This window comes from Pempheris klunzingeri, chromosome 7 (genome assembly GCF_042242105.1).
Source record: "Pempheris klunzingeri isolate RE-2024b chromosome 7, fPemKlu1.hap1, whole genome shotgun sequence".
Taxonomy (NCBI): Eukaryota; Metazoa; Chordata; class Actinopteri; order Acropomatiformes; family Pempheridae; genus Pempheris; species Pempheris klunzingeri.
The window spans coordinates 14,681,545-14,700,186 of NC_092018.1; the positions used below are offsets into that span (position 1 = coordinate 14,681,545).

The following is an 18,642-nucleotide window of genomic DNA, read 5'->3' on the forward strand; positions in this document are numbered from 1 at the left end:
GTCATTCAAAAAGCAGACAAACATTAACTTTACGAGTTATTAAGTTAAGTCCTTAACTTAACGTAGGTCGGTAGGTTTTAAAAATATTTGTGTCTCTGGCGTACGAACACATAATATATAAATATATATTATTGATAATGTCGGGTTTATACATTTGTTTTAAAATAATTTTAGCTAGAAATGTAACGTTACCGTCTGTCTGTTTTTACTCACGTCGAAGTAACGAACTCTCGCGAGACATTGCGTTACTTGAGCGTTTTCCGCCCATGCGCACATCAAAACACTAGCATCCTGCTAAGTAATTCAGGATGAATTGGGGGGCGACTGTCAAATAAAAACGCAGTAACTGTCTTTTCTTTGGTGTAGTCTCTCCTGGATCATCCCCGCGACGTTCAACCGCGACAAGAACCAGAATGAAGTGAAAGTAAGGGCAGGGTGATGCCGTGTTTCTCGGACAGTTAGCAAGCTAACAAGCTAGCTGTAGTTAGCTCCAGGCTCAGAGAGCAGCATCAGGACCAAGATATTAGCACTCTCAGGGAAATGTATGTCCTCTACACAATCATCGCGTCTTTATTTTCTTTTTTCATTTTGAAATGGATGAAAAAGAGGAGGTATTGCACCGACCTGAAAAGACTCGATGGAAAAACAGTACTTGTTACAGGTAAATAAACACGTTTATTGCAGCGTGATGTGTTTACCAAGATGACTGTGGTTTGAATTGACCCGTCAGTCAGACACTTACATCAAACATCACAGCCTGTTGCCTGACATGACAATGAAATTCTTATTTTTGCAGGCAATATTGCCGCTGCCCTCTTCAAGGTATAAGCCCAGCATGAGGATTATTACATGGATTTACTTTATTGCTTTTTTTCCTTTGCAGGTGGGAATTCTGGCATTGGCAAGGAGTCAGCTATTGCCTTGGCACTGAGAGGCGCCCGTGTCATCATCGCTTGCAGAGATGTGGACAAAGCTGAGAAGGCTGTGAGAGAGATCAAGTTCAAGAGCCACAACCTGAACGTCCTTCACATGGAGCTGGATCTGGCCAACCTGCGCTCTGTAAGGGAATTCTGTAAGAGCTTCCTCCAGAGAGAGAAGAGGCTCGACATCCTGATCAATAATGCAGGTGAGGATGTCAACCATCAGGAGCTCCTGATACTTGAAAACAGTAATAATAATTTAACATGGTAATAATCTCAATAATCTCACAGACAGACAGGGGAAGTTTAAGATTCTTGAGAGACAGAATGAAATGGAAATAAAGCAGGATTTAATAATAACACCAATGATGCCAGAGCATGGAACCAAAACAAATGGACTAAGACGCGTTCCCTTAGAGAAAAGTGAAAGCAGAAGCCAGTCAATCTGTGGTTGAAAACAAATCTCAAAGCTGGGTATTGGTTTGGCAGTTCTTATCTGAAAATGTGATTAATGTTATTCCCTGGACCATGCATTCTGAGCACAAAGTGTGAATATGAGGCCAATTTGATCTAATTCTGTCGCAGTCACTGTTGCACTCTCAGCGTATGATAGTTCAGAGAAAACATCATGAGCTAAAAGTAAGATGTTTCTACTTTATGCACCTCATTGTTGCCTCTTCAGGCATGCCCAGTGTCCTCGACTGGACAGACGACGGCTTCAGCATGTGTTTTGGCGTCAACCACTTGGGCCACTTCCTCTTAACCAATCTGCTTCTGCCTCGCCTGAAGGAGTGTGCCCCCAGCCGGGTGGTCACCCTCACATGCTCCACCTACAAATACCAGAAACTAGACTTCCAGGACCTCAACTACAACCTGCTGCCCTTCTTCACTTACTGCCGCAGCAAGCTGGCCAACATCTACTTCAGTCAGGAACTAGCCCGCGTCACAGAGGGGAAAGGAGTGACCTGCTATGCTGTGCACCCTGGTGAGATTGTTTTTCAAAAAAATGATCAGATAATATACAAGGAAATCTCACTGAGAATGGCTGCATGTATGTATTTTGGTGTTTGGTCATATTGAACACATTTTCTATCATCATCAAGCTTTGGAGTGTGTCCACTTTCTACATTTAGTCCTGAAGTACAAGGGTTAAAAAGCATGCAAAGGAATAGGAGAGGTCTTCAGTAATCATTTCTCACAGTCCTACTTCTTGTTTCATATAAAATACCTTAAAACCTTGATTTTCCACTATTTCATTCGCTAGATTTGTTAAAAACAGATATTCCATACCTGGAATTTCCATAACATTATTGCATTTTCAGGATAGCACAACACATACTTAAATTACGATATAAAATTAATCATGCAGGAAGATTTGAATCATATTGCCCACCATTAACATACAGTATGCATATTCCTGATCCATACCTCTGCTTACATATGTTGCTGCAGGTTTTGTCCAAAGTAGTTGGACGTGCCACTACTCCATCCTGTTCCGGATGCTGATGCAGGTGATCATGTGGATGTTTTTTGTGCCGTGCGAGATTGGAGCTCAGACTGTCATCTACTGCGCTGTGTCGGACGAAGCTGCCAAACACAGCGGAGGCTACTTCACCGACTGCAGACCAGCCACTCTGCGTCCTTTCGCAAGAGACGCTGGTGTGGCGAAAAAACTGTGGGAGGCCAGTGAGAGACTAGTAAAACTGGCCTGATGGTAGAAGTTTGGGAAACGGGTTCTTTACTTTTAATTTTGTGTTGATGAGATCATGTACTTTTTTTTTTTAAACTTATTTATGTTCTTCTTCATCATGTTTCTCATATGTGATGCAGATGTTAAGATTTCTTGTTCTTTTATGTGCTTGTGTTTTAAGAGGGAATGTTTTTTTTTTTCACCAACACAAGTTCTCTTTGTGGATTATCGTTTTATTCAAAAATAAAAGACTTACTTTGCAGTGCTTTTCAGTACATTTAATGAAATTGCGATGTAATGCTTCAAACACTTGGGTAGTATAGCATATGAATTGATATGGTGATTATTTTTCAAAACATGTTCAACAAAAATCTTTTTTCACTTAAAACTAAATTATTTGTTTTACAAGAAACAGTCTTCCCTTCATTACCATATGAGCCTTTAATAAGTCAAATAGCGCCATCTTCTGGTAAGTTAATGAACTGTCGCATCTCAGCGGAAGGTCAGTGATGCTGAAATCTGATTTTGACATTTCTGAACAGAGCTCAGCCACCCTTATATTCACATAGGGAGCTGTTGGTGAAAGTTTCCTGACCTGTCGCGTGTGTTCAGAGACTTTCAGAGATCCTGTGTCTCTGAGCTGCAACCACAGCTTCTGTTCAAGCTGCCTGCAGAAATTCTGAAGCTAAAAACAAAAGCATTTGTAAAAGAAAATCCACTAAGGATGATCCAAGGATGTGAAGTCTGCAGTAGAGGAACCTGGTGAGTCTTTTGCCAAGAGGCAGGATAATGGTTCACGTGAGATGGAGAGAGAAAAGGAGAAAGAGGAGGTTGTGTGAAAACCATCCAGAAGTCCCTCATTGGTTTTGTGGAGATGAACATAGAGCTGTATGTCCAGATATCAGAAAATAGTGACAAATGCAGGATGAAAACAGCAAATTATCACATTAGAGCAAATATTTGGAATTTTTGCTTGATAAATGACTGCTATCAATTACTTAATGTTCTCAATTCCAGTAAAATATGTTTTAAATGTTCACTGCAAAGCCCTGACCTTATTACACGGCAGCATTTATTTATTTCGTACTTATTAAACATTTAAGGCAGAACTGCTGTTTGTTCCTGTGTGTTTATGTTCACCGGCACTTAAATGTGAAACACCCCCATCAGCACACGAGTCAGCGTTGGATGGACTTCAAGATTTACACCAGTTAACTTTATGTTGTATTCAAAAACGTGTTGCTGGAGCTCGCTGACTCTCTAATCTGCCTCTAATCTGTCGGCTGGTACTGAGCGCTCCCTAAAGTCAACATCCTCATAGAGACACATTAACATTAACATCATCATCATCATCATCATCATCATCCTGATCATCAGAATAGACAGAGAAAGGTTGGCTTTACCAGTTTAACCTTCTTCTGTGTGAGGATTTGACTGCTGGTCAGACAAAACGAGACAACTGAAGATGTCACGTTTCGCTCTGGGAAACTGATGGATGTTTTTCATTATTTCCTGACATTTATTTTCAAAAGCATGGTACAAAATTTCGTTAAATATAAGTTTAAGCTTGCTATTTCTCTAGTCAAATATCTGTTTGCAATGTTTCTACATTTTATTATGAGTAGTTTTTGTTCACTCAAAGACAGATTAATTTATCAAGTGACAATTGTAAGGTACTTCATGTGGAAAGTCACAGTAAAATCTGTTAATAAGTCCAATAGCACTATCTGCTGGTAAGAAAAATAAATGTTATTTACTTACAAAGAAGGAAAGTGAAAGCTTTAACATTGCTGAACAGAGATGAGACGCCATTACAGGGTGGAGGACCTGTCATACGAACACAAACCAGAAGGACTGTAATTAGTAATTCAAAGGGAATCTGGTGAGTCTGGCTGTTGAAGGATAAATCACTTATTAGGGGAAAATGGCTGAGAAAGCTGATCTTTTTGAAAGTTTCCTGACCTGCCACGTGTGTTCAGAGACCTTCAGAGATCCTGTGTCTCTGAGCTGCAACCACAGCTTCTGTTCAAGCTGCCTGCAGAAATTCTGGGAACAAGCTAAAAACCAAAACTGTCCAATTTGTAAAAGGAAATCCTCAAAGGATAATTCAAGTGTGAACTTTCCACTGAAGGAAGTGGCTGATTCTTTTGCTGAGAGGCAGAATAATGGATCATCTGAGAGGAAAAGTGAAAAGGAGAAAGAGGTCGGGTGTGAGAAACATCCAGAAGTCCCTCATTGGTTCTGTAAGGATGAAAACAAAGCTGTTTGTCCTGTCTGTGAGTTTTCTCTCCACCAGAGTCACAAGTTGGTTCCTATAGAACAAGCAGTCAGTGACCTGAAGGACCAGCTGGAGTCTGACTTAAAGTCTCTACAGGACAAGAGGGACAAATACAAACAAGTGGAGAAAACATACGACAAAATGCTGAAACTCTCCAAGAAGCAGCTGTTGTCCACAGAGAAGCAGATCAGAGCAGAGTTCAACAAGCTCCACAAGTTCCTGAAAGAGGAGGAGGAGTCCAGACTGGCGGCTCTGAGGGAGGAAGAGGAGCAGAAGGGGAAGAATATCAGCAGAGAGATGAAGATGATTGAGGAGCAGATCTCCTCTCTGACAGACAGTATCTCTGCTGTTGAAGAAGACCTGCAGAAACCCGTCATGCCGTTCCTCAGCAGTTATAAACCCACTCAGAGCAGAGCCAGAGAGCAGTGCTCACTGTCGGATCCTCAGCTGGTCTCAGGAGCGCTGGTAGATGTGGCCAAACACCTGGGCAATCTGTCCTTCACAGTCTGGGACAAGATGAAGGACAAGGTCCACTTCAGTCCTGTCATTCTGGATCCAAACACTGCAAACACCCGGCTCTGCCTGTCTGATGATCTGACCAGTGTGAGACGTGGACTCACACACCAGCAGCTTCCTGACAATCCAGAGAGATTCAGTGAATATTGCACTGTTCTGGGATCTGTGGGCTTCAGCTCAGGGAAGCACAGCTGGGAGGTGGAGGTGGGAGATCATCCTGACTGGATTGTAGGTTTGGCTAAAGAGTCAGTTGAAAGGAAGGGAGAGGTACCTGTTTCACCAGATTCTGGATTCTGGTGTTTATGGTATCGCAGTGGAAAATACATTAATGCTGTTGGTCAGACTGTCAAAGTGAAGAAGAGTCTCCAGAAGATCGGAGTCCAGCTGGACTGTGACAGAGGGGAGGTGTCCTTCTATAACCCTGAAGACATGAGTCAGATCTGCTCTCACAGAGACACTTTCACTGAGAAACTCCTCCCATATTTTTATGTTGGACTGACTGGTGATGCTAAAACTGCTGATATAAAAATCTGTTAACATGAGATTTCTCTGGGATGTTCAGGGAGTATCATCTAATTCAAAAACACATGTAGAAAATGTGGAGCATTATTATATTTGAAGGAATCAGGAGTAGATTTCTTGTGATTATTTTTTTTAATCTTCAAGGCACAGCTACAGCCCTACGTCTGCATACAGTGTATTATTTCAAATAGGTTTTAATCTTAAATCACATAAACACAGAAAACCTCAGCTTCTTTATTTTGTGATGCTTCATAATTGCTTTTCTTCTTTCCATTATCCAAGTTTTGAAAGTAATTCAGTAAATAACTTATTTTTCTTCATTAAGATTTTTTAAAGCTTGTTAATAAATCATTTACTGTACAGAAGGACCAAACACTGAATGTTGACTGTCAGATATATTCTATATATTGTTTACGTTTTATCCATCCGAACAAAATCAGAGTCCTTATTTGTGCTTCTGTGACTGTAGAAAATTGCTCACCAGATTTACAGTTTATTTTTCTTTAAGGATCAGCATATATTAGTCGCCCACAATTGCAAAGACATCAAAACAGGTCCATCAAATACTGTCTTCTACACTGTGTGGATTTGAGGTGCAACTAAAGACTTATTATTATCGATTCTATTGATTTTTTTTAAGTAAATAAAACACGAAAGTATCAAATTGGGCAAATAGTTGAATGAATTTTAGCTTGATACATGATTTCAGTTATTCATCATTGTTCTCATGTCCAATAAAATACACATATTAACTACAAAACTCTGATCTGGTCTTTGAATTGCAGATGCTGAATTTTTCCATCTTCATCTCTAACATTAATCTTTATAATTACACATCAGCAGTTATTTCATAATTCTTGAACATCAAAGGTGGAGCTGCCGTTTGTTCCTGTGCGTTTATGTTCACCGGCACTTAGGTGTGAAACAACCCATCAGCACACGAGTGTGTTGGATGGACTTCAGGGTTTACACCAGTTAACTGTGGAGTCATGTATGTTTTCTACCTGGTCTCTCGATTTGCTTCAGTCAATAAAAACCAGAGCTGAGCTGCGATTTGATGCGTCTGTAAACACAGAAAGGGATTCACTTTTCTATTTAAATGATCATTTTATTGATAACACCTTAACACATTTTCTTGAAGTTATAGAAACACGTGTAGCACGTAAGAGAACAGAGCAATAATCCGAAGAATCAGAGAACTAGAGGATTAATATTATTATACAGAAGAAACCCAAAGTGACAAAAAGAGACAAAGGGAAACTAGAAAGAGCCAACTGCAGAGAAATGATTGAATAAGGCTGGAAACGGAGGGAATGGGAGAAAGCGTGAAAGACGCCCTACGAAGAGAAGCCAACTCAGTGTTGTCAGTGCAACTTAGTCACTGGCTGGAGAAAGAAGATGGCAGAGGTTCAGAGTGAACACAGTGGCTCCAGTTTATCTCTGTAATACGTCATCTGACTAAAGAGCTGACAGGAAGGCAGCAGAGCTCACACTGACACAGAGATACTACAGAAGGACAGCTGCTGTAGTTTATATGGAGGGCTGCACAATTAATCATTTTCAATCATGATTTCAGCTTTGATCATTCACATAGAATCATTATCTATCAGCGGTATTGGTACATTTCCTTTTGTTAAGAATGTAAAAAGTGTCTGGAAACAGTTTCTGATAAAAGATGAATAAAGGAGAATGATTTTGCTCCCCAAAAACACTGAGATCATGATCTTGATGCTGATACGTGACTGAATCCTCAAAGTGCAGTCAGGATGGTTATTTTGGTCATAATGGTGCAGCCCTGAAGTACTGGAAGCTTTTTCTTATTCTACAGTGATAAACTGCTGTTGTCTCTGACTGGATCGTCAGATGTGACACTAAAGTCAGCTTATTGTGCAGCTACATTAGAAGCATCGACCTGCCATCCATCTGTGTGTGTTTGTGCTTTACTTTGTGTGACGGCGCCCCCGCTGGAGCTCTCTGAAGTGCCTCTAATCTGTTGCTTGGACTCGAGTGCTGTCCCCCAGAGTGACACGCAGGCGCAGGTGAAGCACCCCCAGTCACTCTTGGTGCTGAAGGCCTGACAAGCGCTCCTCGTGTTCTCTCAGCTACGTGCAAAAGGCAGCCAATCTGCACTGACAACACAGAGCCCCATAGAAAAGCATGCGAAATAATCTTCATCACCGTCAACATCCTCATAGTCATCCTCATAGTGCCACAGTCATAAGCATCATCGTCCTGATCATCATAATCATCTTCATTATATCATCTTGAGACAAAAATAGTTATATGCACTTAAAAAGCTGAGAAAATAGATAGAGAAAGGTCGAGTATACCAGCATTCAGTAGAAAATGAGAAACCAAATAAAAAGGAAAACACCAAAAAAAACAAAAAACAAACAAAGAACAAGTGTCTTGTTGACTGTCATGCAAATAAAACGCCAGCTATGCTGCTAGTTAGTTGCAGTTGTGTAATACTGTGTACTCCCTCATTTTAAATATGTGACTCTTATTATATTGATTTTCAAGGCTAGTAAACACACTAAGAAGAACAGAAGAACAACACCTTTGTACTTTACATGCTGCTATTTCTTCTTTTTATGGAAGAGGGTCGGGTCATGTTTGGTTAATACGATCACGCATGAACGCCTTCAGGTAACCTTGGAACTTTTAGTAACAGAGCAGGGTCAACTAGGCATTAACACTGTCACTGGATGAGACACGAGTACAATACAACGACTCAGTGGTTCACCTTGAAAAAAAAAACCATTCGAGAAAAAAAAAAAAATTCATCACCTTACAAAAAGGCGATGAAGCTTTTGGTGGGATAGTTCAAACAAAATACAGTCCTGTATTATATGTGGTTATTTTAAGTGGTTAATTGTCCGATTCTAGGGAGGAAAAAAAGGACACCACAAAACGTCACTAATTATTTCAAAAACAACTTAGATGTAAAGTTGCAGAGGAAAAATAGCAGAAAAAGAAATAGTAATTCACACCATGTTGGTCGTTAAAGAAAAACACATGCAGGATGCAAATTGGGTGTACTATCCCTTTACAACCAGTCACGTTTTACATGGAGCAGTGTCCCTTTGAACAACAACAGACAGTACTTGCACAAGTGCATGAGCTGTACAATAGGAAAACAACAGCAAAAGGAAGAAGAAAAAAAAAAAGCACATTAAAAATATCCACCAAAATAAATAAATAAATATTCAAAATAAATAGAAACCTGAGGACTACTCACCAAACCAACTGCCCGGTCTCTCAAAATCTTGGTCTGACCAATAGGGGCGAGACAAATGTGAAGGCAGCCAGTGGTGGACGAGCAAAGTACAGAGGAGCTGATGGCAAGTCAAACCCCCACAAAATCAGTTTTCAGTGCTGCAAAGTCCATCGGATTAATCCTGCCACCCCTGGCACAAGCACTTTATATCATAAAAAGCTGATAATTCATTAAAAACACAATACATGAAAAAAAAAAACTGATCAAATCATAAGAAAACAAGTTACTGGGCTGAAGGCAGGGGACTGATACATCCTCCGAAAATAAAGCCTTCTCCTTCATCTCTCACACAACACACCTAGAAAATTCCCGCTCCCCCCCAGGCTTGTTAAGAATACACACTGAGAGCATCGGATGTACTGTACATGCTTGCAAACACAAACACACAGACACACACACACATATATATAAATATTGCACCCTGTGGCAAAGGACAGCCTTGAAATGAGGAGCCAGACTACAGAGCACAGCAGTCCTGCGCAAACCTCAGTATCTGCAGACTTTTATGAACTCGTGGTTTGGAAAACACACTCAAGCACACACTCGCTGAACTCTTCATCACTGATTTGGGCCTAACCTGACATATAGACAGACAGTGGCACCAGCTTTCTGCACAATTGCGTTGGAAGTGAGAAAGGTCACACAGCCACCGACATCCTTCCTTTAGACTAACAACTTTTTTTTTGTCATTTTGATTAAAAAAAAAAAAAAAAAAAAAGGATCTGCTGTTGTGTTCCAGACAGCACCGAGGTTTTAGCGAGTTAAAAATATCTCAACTTTTAGGAAAACCGCACAGAGCTTCAAGCAGGTTTTCAGCTGTCGCATAGCAACAGCAGGAGCTAGCAACAATGCATCCCTCCCAGAGAACCTTTTTAGCACTGCTAGCCAGGGTAGAAAGAAAAAACAAGTGACTACGCTGAACTACTGCTCACTGAGATGTCTATGAATCATCATTGTGTGACAGAAGGCAGGAGTGTGGGGTCAAAGGACAGCAAGGACAGCATGTCACTGCTACCGTGAGCAAAACAAAACACTATGACACTAAAACAAGATGCTTTGATGTGACAGAGTGACATATTTTGCTTGTTATTATGACCAAAATATTTCATAGTCATAATGAAACATTTCTTTTTAGATCCCTAACAAGTTGGTGTGTTGCTGTAGCAAGAAATAACATGTTTAGGATTTTTGTTGTCCTGTTAGAGGGTAGTAGAGTTTAACACAATACAATACATATTGTTCATATACAAAATGTTCATAGAAGAATGCGTTTCAATTTTTCAAATGTGCAAAATCTGGGTTGAATTCTACTTATACTACCGCTGTGAGTATCTAACAGGGCGGCCTTGAATTTGCTCAAAATGGTTTGTTGTATAGCAAAATAAAATTATTCCAGTGTTTTCAGTGTCCAGTTAAACCTGTTGAGGTTTCTCTGGTCAAAGATCAGCCTAATCCAGGATTTAAAATAATCCTCAGGTTACTTTAAAAAAGGGCTGGGACTTTTGTCAATACAGCCTCTCATGCTGCTCCACTTCATTTAAAAGCGACAATGCTGAAGAGGTCTGACTGACTCTCTGTAGGCCCTCATTTTTAATTATAGTTCCTAATGTATGCTTCCAAAATATCTCAACCTGAAAGCAAATAAAGAAAATCGAATGAGTCTTTTAACCCTTGTATGGTGTTCAGGTCTGTGGGACCCGTTTTCATTTTTTTATCAAGAGCAAAATGATACGATTAATTATTTTTTCAAACTCAGACTCATAGGCCTTGGCTCATATTGATGAATCTGAGTTTGAAAAAATGATTAATCGTATAATTTTTCTTTTGATAAAGAACATGAAAACAGATTAAATCTGGTCCACAAACCCGAACACCATACAAGGGTTCAACGCTTCATTCTTGGTTTCTTTTACAGCAACTATGTTTCCTCTTTGGATCAGATGTTTTTCTTGTCACAACAAGGGGAACAAATCATTTTGTTATATGACAAAACACCAACTCATTTGGTCACTCCGACTTTAGGTGTCTTGTCACATAATGTTCTCACAGTGATGAAAAACAAGCAATTAGATTTTGTTATGCAATTTGCGATGCTGCTTCATTTTTTTTTTTAGACCTCACCATTCAGGGTACTAGAGCACGGGGCGTTCTACCATTACAGCCATAAACATTAAGACGTGAATTCACATAAAAGTCATCATAAGCTAAAAGTAAGATGTTTCTACTTTATGCACCTCATTGTTGCCTCTTCAGGCATGCCCAGTGTCCTCGACTGGACAGACGACGGCTTCAGCATGTGTTTTGGCGTCAACCACTTGGGCCACTTCCTCTTAACCAATCTGCTTCTGCCTCGCCTGAAGGAGTGTGCCCCCAGCCGGGTGGTCACCCTCACATGCTCCACCTACAAATACCAGAAACTAGACTTCCAGGACCTCAACTACAACCTGCTGCCCTTCTTCACTTACTGCCGCAGCAAGCTGGCCAACATCTACTTCAGTCAGGAACTAGCCCGCGTCACAGAGGGGAAAGGAGTGACCTGCTATGCTGTGCACCCTGGTGAGATTGTTTTTCAAAAAAATGATCAGATAATATACAAGGAAATCTCACTGAGAATGGCTGCATGTATGTATTTTGGTGTTTGGTCATATTGAACACATTTTCTATCATTATCAAGCTTTGGAGTGTGTCCACTTTCTACATTTAGTCCTGAAGTACAAGGGTTAAAAAGCATGCAAAGGAATAGGAGAGGTCTTCAGTAATCATTTCTCACAGTCCTACTTCTTGTTTCATATAAAATACCTTAAAACCTTGATTTTCCACTATTTCATTCGCTAGATTTGTTAAAAACAGATATTCCATACCTGGAATTTCCATAACATTATTGCATTTTCAGGATAGCACAACACATACTTAAATTACGATATAAAATGAATCATGCAGGAAGATTTGAATCATATTGCCCACCATTAACATACAGTATGCATATTCCTGATCCATACCTCTGCTTACATATGTTGCTGCAGGTTTTGTCCAAAGTAGTTGGACGTGCCACTACTCCATCCTGTTCCGGATGCTGATGCAGGTGATCATGTGGATGTTTTTTGTGCCGTGCGAGATTGGAGCTCAGACTGTCATCTACTGCGCTGTGTCGGACGAAGCTGCCAAACACAGCGGAGGCTACTTCACCGACTGCAGACCAGCCACTCTGCGTCCTTTCGCAAGAGACGCTGGTGTGGCGAAAAAACTGTGGGAGGCCAGTGAGAGACTAGTAAAACTCGCCTGATGGTAGAAGTTTGGGAAACGGGTTCTTTACTTTTAATTTTGTGTTGATGAGATCATGTACTTTTTTTTTTTAAAACTTATTTATGTTCTTCTTCATCATGTTTCTCATATGTGATGCAGATGTTAAGATTTCTTGTTCTTTTATGTGCTTGTGTTTTAAGAGGGAATGTTTTTTTTTTTCACCAACACAAGTTCTCTTTGTGGATTATTGTTTTATTCAAAAATAAAAGACTTACTTTGCAGTGCTTTTCAGTACATTTAATGAAATTGCGATGTAATGCTTCAAACACTTGGGTAGTATAGCATATGAATTGATATGGTGATTATTTTTCAAAACATGTTCAACAAAAATCTTTTTTCACTTAAAACTAAATTATTTGTTTTACAAGAAACAGTCTTCCCTTCATTACCATATGAGTCTTTAATAAGTCAAATAGCGCCATCTTCTGGTAAGTTAATGAACTGTCGCATCTCAGCGGAAGGTCAGTGATGCTGAAATCTGATTTTGACATTTCTGAACAGAGCTCAGCCACCCTTATATTCACATAGGGAGCTGTTGGTGAAAGTTTCCTGACCTGTCGCGTGTGTTCAGAGACTTTCAGAGATCCTGTGTCTCTGAGCTGCAACCACAGCTTCTGTTCAAGCTGCCTGCAGAAATTCTGAAGCTAAAAACAAAAGCATTTGTAAAAGAAAATCCACTAAGGATGATCCAAGGATGTGAAGTCTGCAGTAGAGGAACCTGGCGAGTCTTTTGCCAAGAGGCAGGATAATGGTTCACGTGAGATGGAGAGAGAAAAGGAGAAAGAGGAGGTTGTGTGAAAACCATCCAGAAGTCCCTCATTGGTTTTGTGGAGATGAACATAGAGCTGTATGTCCAGATATCAGAAAATAGTGACAAATGCAGGATGAAAACAGCAAATTATCACATTTGAGCAAATATTTGGAATTTTTGCTTGATAAATGACTGCTATCAATTACTTAATGTTCTCAATTCCAGTAAAATATGTTTTAAATGTTCACTGCAAAGCCCTGACCTTATTACACGGCAGCATTTATTTATTTCGTACTTATTAAACATTTAAGGCAGAACTGCTGTTTGTTCCTGTGTGTTTATGTTCACCGGCACTTAAATGTGAAACACCCCCATCAGCACACGAGTCAGCGTTGGATGGACTTCAAGATTTACACCAGTTAACTTTATGTTGTATTCAAAAACGTGTTGCTGGAGCTCGCTGACTCTCTAATCTGCCTCTAATCTGTCGGCTGGTACTGAGCGCTCCCTAAAGTCAACATCCTCATAGAGACACATTAACATTAACATCATCATCATCATCATCATCCTGATCATCAGAATAGACAGAGAAAGGTTGACTTTACCAGTTTAACCTTCTTCTGTGTGAGGATTTGACTGCTGGTCAGACAAAACGAGACAACTGAAGATGTCACGTTTCGCTCTGGGAAACTGATGGATGTTTTTCATTATTTCCTGACATTTATTTTCAAAAGCATGGTACAAAATTTCGTTAAATATAAGTTTAAGCTTGCTATTTCTCTAGTCAAATATCTGTTTGCAATGTTTCTACATTTTATTATGAGTAGTTTTTGTTCACTCAAAGACAGATTAATTTATCAAGTGACAATTGTAAGGTACTTCATGTGGAAAGTCACAGTAAAATCTGTTAATAAGTCCAATAGCACTATCTGCTGGTAAGAAAAATAAATGTTATTTACTTACAAAGAAGGAAAGTGAAAGCTTTAACATTGCTGAACAGAGATGAGACGCCATTACAGGGTGGAGGACCTGTCATACGAACACAAACCAGAAGGACTGTAATTAGTAATTCAAAGGGAATCTGGTGAGTCTGGCTGTTGAAGGATAAATCACTTATTAGGGGAAAATGGCTGAGAAAGCTGATCTTTTTGAAAGTTTCCTGACCTGCCACGTGTGTTCAGAGACCTTCAGAGATCCTGTGTCTCTGAGCTGCAACCACAGCTTCTGTTCAAGCTGCCTGCAGAAATTCTGGGAACAAGCTAAAAACCAAAACTGTCCAATTTGTAAAAGGAAATCCTCAAAGGATAATTCAAGTGTGAACTTTCCACTGAAGGAAGTGGCTGATTCTTTTGCTGAGAGGCAGAATAATGGATCATCTGAGAGGAAAAGTGAAAAGGAGAAAGAGGTCGGGTGTGAGAAACATCCAGAAGTCCCTCATTGGTTCTGTAAGGATGAAAACAAAGCTATGTGTCCTGTCTGTGAGTTTTCTCTCCACCACCACAAGTTGGTTGCTATAGAACAAGCAGTCAGTGACCTGAAGGACCAGCTGGAGTCTGACTTAAAGTCTCTACAGGACAAGAGGGACAAATACAAACAAGTGGAGAAAACATACCACGAAATGCTGAAACTCTCCAAGAAGCAGCTGTTGTCCACAGAGAAGCAGATCAGAGCAGAGTTCAACAAGCTCCACAAGTTCCTGAAAGAGGAGGAGGAGTCCAGACTGGCGGCTCTGAGGGAGGAAGAGGAGCAGAAGGGGAAGAATATCAGCAGAGAGATGAAGATGATTGAGGAGCAGATCTCCTCTCTGACAGACAGTATCTCTGCTGTTGAAGAAGACCTGCAGAAACCCGTCATGCCGTTCCTCAGCAGTTATGAACCCACTCAGAGCAGAGCCAGAGAGCAGTGCTCACTGTCGGATCCTCAGCTGGTCTCAGGAGCGCTGGTAGATGTGGCCAAACACCTGGGCAACCTGTCCTTCACAGTCTGGGACAAGATGAAGGACAAGGTCCATTTCAGTCCCGTCATTCTGGATCCAAACACTGCAAACTCCTGGCTCTGCCTGTCTGGTGATCTGACCAGTGTGAGACGTGGACCCACAGACCAGCAGCTTCCTGACAATCCAGAGAGATTCAGTGAGTATTGCATTGTTCTGGGATCTGTGGGCTTCAGCTCAGGGAAGCACAGCTGGGAGGTGGAGGTGGGAGATTATCCTAACTGGACTGTAGGTTTGGCTAAAGAGTCAGTTGAAAGGACGGGAAAGGTACCTGCTATAACAGGATACGGATTCTGGTGTTTATGGTATCGCAGTGGAAGATACACTGATGCTGTTGGTCAGACTGTCAAAGTGAAGAAGAGTCTCCAGAAGATCGGAGTCCAGCTGGACTGTGACAGAGGGGAGGTGTCCTTCTACAACCCTGAAGACATGAGTCGGATCTGCTCTCACAGAGACACTTTCACTGAGAAACTCTTCCCATATTTTCATGTTGGACTGACTGGTGATGCTAAAACTGCTGATATAAAAATCTGTTAACATGAGATTTCTCTAGGATGTTCAGGGAGTATCATCTAATTCAAAAACACATGTAGAAAATGTGGAGCATTATTATATTTGAAGGAATCAGGAGTAGATTTCTTGTGATCATTTTTTTTAATCTTCAAGGCACAGCTACAGCCCTACATCTGCATACAGTGTATTATTTCAAATAGGTTTTAATCTTAAATCACATAAACACAGAAAACCTCAGCTTCTTTATTTTGTGATGCTTCATAATTGCTTTTCTTCTTTCCATTATCCAAGTTTTGAAAGTAATTCAGTAAATAACTTATTTTTCTTCATTCAGATTTTTTAAAGCTTGTTAATAAATCATTTACTGTACAGAAGGACCAAACACTGAATGTTGACTGTCAGATGTATTCTATATATTGTTGACGTTTTATCCATCCGAACAAAATCAGAGTCCTTATTTGTGCTTCTGTGACTGTAGAAAATTGCTCACCAGATTTACAGTTTATTTTTCTTTAAGGATCAGCATATATTAGTCGCCCACAATTGCAAAGACATCAAAACAGGTCCATCAAATACTGTCTTCTACACTGTGTGGATTTGAGGTGCAACTAAAGACTTATTATTATCGATTCTATTGATTTTTTTAAGTAAATAAAACACGAAAGTATCAAATTGGGCAAATAGTTGAATGAATTTTAGCTTGATACATGATTTCAGTTATTCATCATTGTTCTCATGTCCAATAAAATACACATATTAACTACAAAACTCTGATCTGGTCTTTGAATTGCAGATGCTGAATTTTTCCATCTTCATCTCTAACATTAATCTTTATAATTACACATCAGCAGTTATTTCATAATTCTTGAACATCAAAGGTGGAGCTGCCGTCTGTTCCTGTGCGTTTATGTTCACCGGCACTTAGATGTGAAACAACCCATCAGCACACGAGTGTGTTGGATGGACTTCAGGGTTTACACCAGTTAACTGTGGAGTCATGTATGTTTTCTACCTGGTCTCTCGATTTGCTTCAGTCAATAAAAACCAGAGCTGAGCTGCGATTTGATGCGTCTGTAAACACAGAAAGGGATTCACTTTTCTATTTAAATGATCATTTTATTGATAACACCTTAACACATTTTCTTGAAGTTATAGAAACACGTGTAGCACGTAAGAGAACAGAGCAATAATCCGAAGAATCAGAGAACTAGAGGATTAATATTATTATACAGAAGAAACCCAAAGTGACAAAAAGAGACAAAGGGAAACTAGAAAGAGCCAACTGCAGAGAAATGATTGAATAAGGCTGGAAACGGAGGGAATGGGAGAAAGCGTGAAAGACGCCCTACGAAGAGAAGCCAACTCAGTGTTGTCAGTGCAACTTAGTCACTGGCTGGAGAAAGAAGATGGCAGAGGTTCAGAGTGAACACAGTGGCTCCAGTTTATCTCTGTAATACGTCATCTGACTAAAGAGCTGACAGGAAGGCAGCAGAGCTCACACTGACACAGAGATACTACAGAAGGACAGCTGCTGTAGTTTATATGGAGGGCTGCACAATTAATCATTTTCAATCATGATTTCAGCTTTGATCATTCACATAGAATCATTATCTATCAGTGGTATTGGTACATTTCCTTTTGTTAAGAATGTAAAAAGTGTCTGGAAACAGTTTCTGATAAAAGATGAATAAAGGAGAATGATTTTGCTCCCCAAAAACACTGAGATCATGATCTTGATGCTGATACGTGACTGAATCCTCAAAGTGCAGTCAGGATGGTTATTTTGGTCATAATGGTGCAGCCCTGAAGTACTGGAAGCTTTTTCTTATTCTACAGTGATAAACTGCTGTTGTCTCTGACTGGATCGTCAGATGTGACACTAAAGTCAGCTTATTGTGCAGCTACATTAGAAGCATCGACCTGCCATCCATCTGTGTGTGTTTGTGCTTTACTTTGTGACGGCGCCCCCGCTGGAGCTCTCTGAAGTGCCTCTAATCTGTTGCTTGGACTCGAGTGCTGTCCCCCAGAGTGACACGCAGGCGCAGGTGAAGCACCCCCAGTCACTCTTGGTGCTGAAGGCCTGACAAGCGCTCCTCGTGTTCTCTCAGCTACGTGCAAAAGGCAGCCAATCTGCACTGACAACACAGAGCCCCATAGAAAAGCATGCGAAATAATCTTCATCACCGCCAACATCCTCATAGTCATCCTCATAGTGCCACAGTCATAAGCATCATCGTCCTGATCATCATAATCATCTTCATTATATCATCTTGAGACAAAAATAGTTATATGCACTTAAAAAGCTGAGAAAATAGATAGAGAAAGGTCGAGTATACCAGCATTCAGTAGAAAATGAGAAACCAAATAAAAAGGAAAACACCAAAAAAAACAAAAAACAAACAAAGAACAAGTGTCTTGTTGACTGTCATGCAAATAAAACGCCAGCTATGCTGCTAGTTAGTTGCAGTTGTGTAATACTGTGTACTCCCTCATTTTAAATATGTGACTCTTATTATATTGATTTTCAAGGCTAGTAAACACACTAAGAAGAACAGAAGAACAACACCTTTGTACTTTACATGCTGCTATTTCTTCTTTTTATGGAAGAGGGTCGGGTCATGTTTGGTTAATACGATCACGCATGAACGCCTTCAGGTAACCTTGGAACTTTTAGTAACAGAGCAGGGTCAACTAGGCATTAACACTGTCACTGGATGAGACACGAGTACAATACAACGACTCAGTGGTTCACCTTGAAAAAAAAAACCATTCGAGAAAAAAAAAAAAATTCATCACCTTACAAAAAGGCGATGAAGCTTTTGGTGGGATAGTTCAAACAAAATACAGTCCTGTATTATATGTGGTTATTTTAAGTG

General features: G+C 40.2%; 4 protein-coding genes across 5 annotated transcripts; all 4 read left to right on the top strand.

Moving 5' to 3' along the window:
• The first annotated feature begins 303 nt into the window (after window positions 1-303).
• Window positions 304-2,785, top strand: LOC139203580 (retinol dehydrogenase 14). Its single transcript, XM_070833395.1, has 4 exons — window positions 304-661; window positions 884-1,126; window positions 1,603-1,905; window positions 2,373-2,785. The coding sequence occupies exons 1-4, from the start codon at window positions 541-543 to the stop codon at window positions 2,630-2,632; spliced, it is 927 nt and encodes a 308-aa protein (XP_070689496.1). The 5' UTR covers window positions 304-540; the 3' UTR covers window positions 2,633-2,785.
• A 1,635-nt stretch (window positions 2,786-4,420) lies between these two features.
• Window positions 4,421-5,948, top strand: LOC139204189 (zinc-binding protein A33-like). Its single transcript, XM_070834166.1, has one exon. The coding sequence runs from the start codon at window positions 4,535-4,537 to the stop codon at window positions 5,939-5,941; it is 1,407 nt and encodes a 468-aa protein (XP_070690267.1). The 5' UTR covers window positions 4,421-4,534; the 3' UTR covers window positions 5,942-5,948.
• A 5,486-nt stretch (window positions 5,949-11,434) lies between these two features.
• Window positions 11,435-12,489, top strand: LOC139204453 (retinol dehydrogenase 14-like). Its single transcript, XM_070834480.1, has 2 exons — window positions 11,435-11,762; window positions 12,230-12,489. The coding sequence occupies exons 1-2, from the start codon at window positions 11,435-11,437 to the stop codon at window positions 12,487-12,489; spliced, it is 588 nt and encodes a 195-aa protein (XP_070690581.1).
• A 1,783-nt stretch (window positions 12,490-14,272) lies between these two features.
• Window positions 14,273-16,131, top strand: LOC139204266 (zinc-binding protein A33-like). 2 transcript variants are annotated; one of them, XM_070834254.1, is made up of 2 exons: window positions 14,273-15,392; window positions 15,568-15,704. In XM_070834254.1, exons 1-2 carry the CDS (start codon window positions 14,387-14,389, stop codon window positions 15,606-15,608), a joined length of 1,047 nt encoding a protein of 348 aa, XP_070690355.1. In that variant the 5' UTR covers window positions 14,273-14,386; the 3' UTR covers window positions 15,609-15,704. The 2 variants fall into 2 exon arrangements, with proteins under 2 accessions (XP_070690355.1, XP_070690353.1); XM_070834252.1 differs by having other exon boundaries at window positions 14,273-16,131.
• Window positions 16,132-18,642: the final 2,511 nt, after the last annotated feature.

Bases quoted from the DNA above. Each gene is read 5' to 3' on its own strand.
- LOC139203580 (XM_070833395.1), top strand. From the start codon at position 541: ATGTATGTCCTCTACACAATCATCGCGTCTTTATTTTCTTTTTTCATT. The intron at 1,127-1,602 runs GTGAGGATGTCA...TTGCCTCTTCAG, and splicing joins CATCCTGATCAATAATGCAG to GCATGCCCAGTGTCCTCGAC. The intron at 1,906-2,372 runs GTGAGATTGTTT...ATGTTGCTGCAG, and splicing joins CTGCTATGCTGTGCACCCTG to GTTTTGTCCAAAGTAGTTGG.
- LOC139204189 (XM_070834166.1), top strand. From the start codon at position 4,535: ATGGCTGAGAAAGCTGATCTTTTTGAAAGTTTCCTGACCTGCCACGTG.
- LOC139204453 (XM_070834480.1), top strand. From the start codon at position 11,435: ATGCACCTCATTGTTGCCTCTTCAGGCATGCCCAGTGTCCTCGACTGG. The intron at 11,763-12,229 runs GTGAGATTGTTT...ATGTTGCTGCAG, and splicing joins CTGCTATGCTGTGCACCCTG to GTTTTGTCCAAAGTAGTTGG.
- LOC139204266 (XM_070834252.1), top strand. From the start codon at position 14,387: ATGGCTGAGAAAGCTGATCTTTTTGAAAGTTTCCTGACCTGCCACGTG.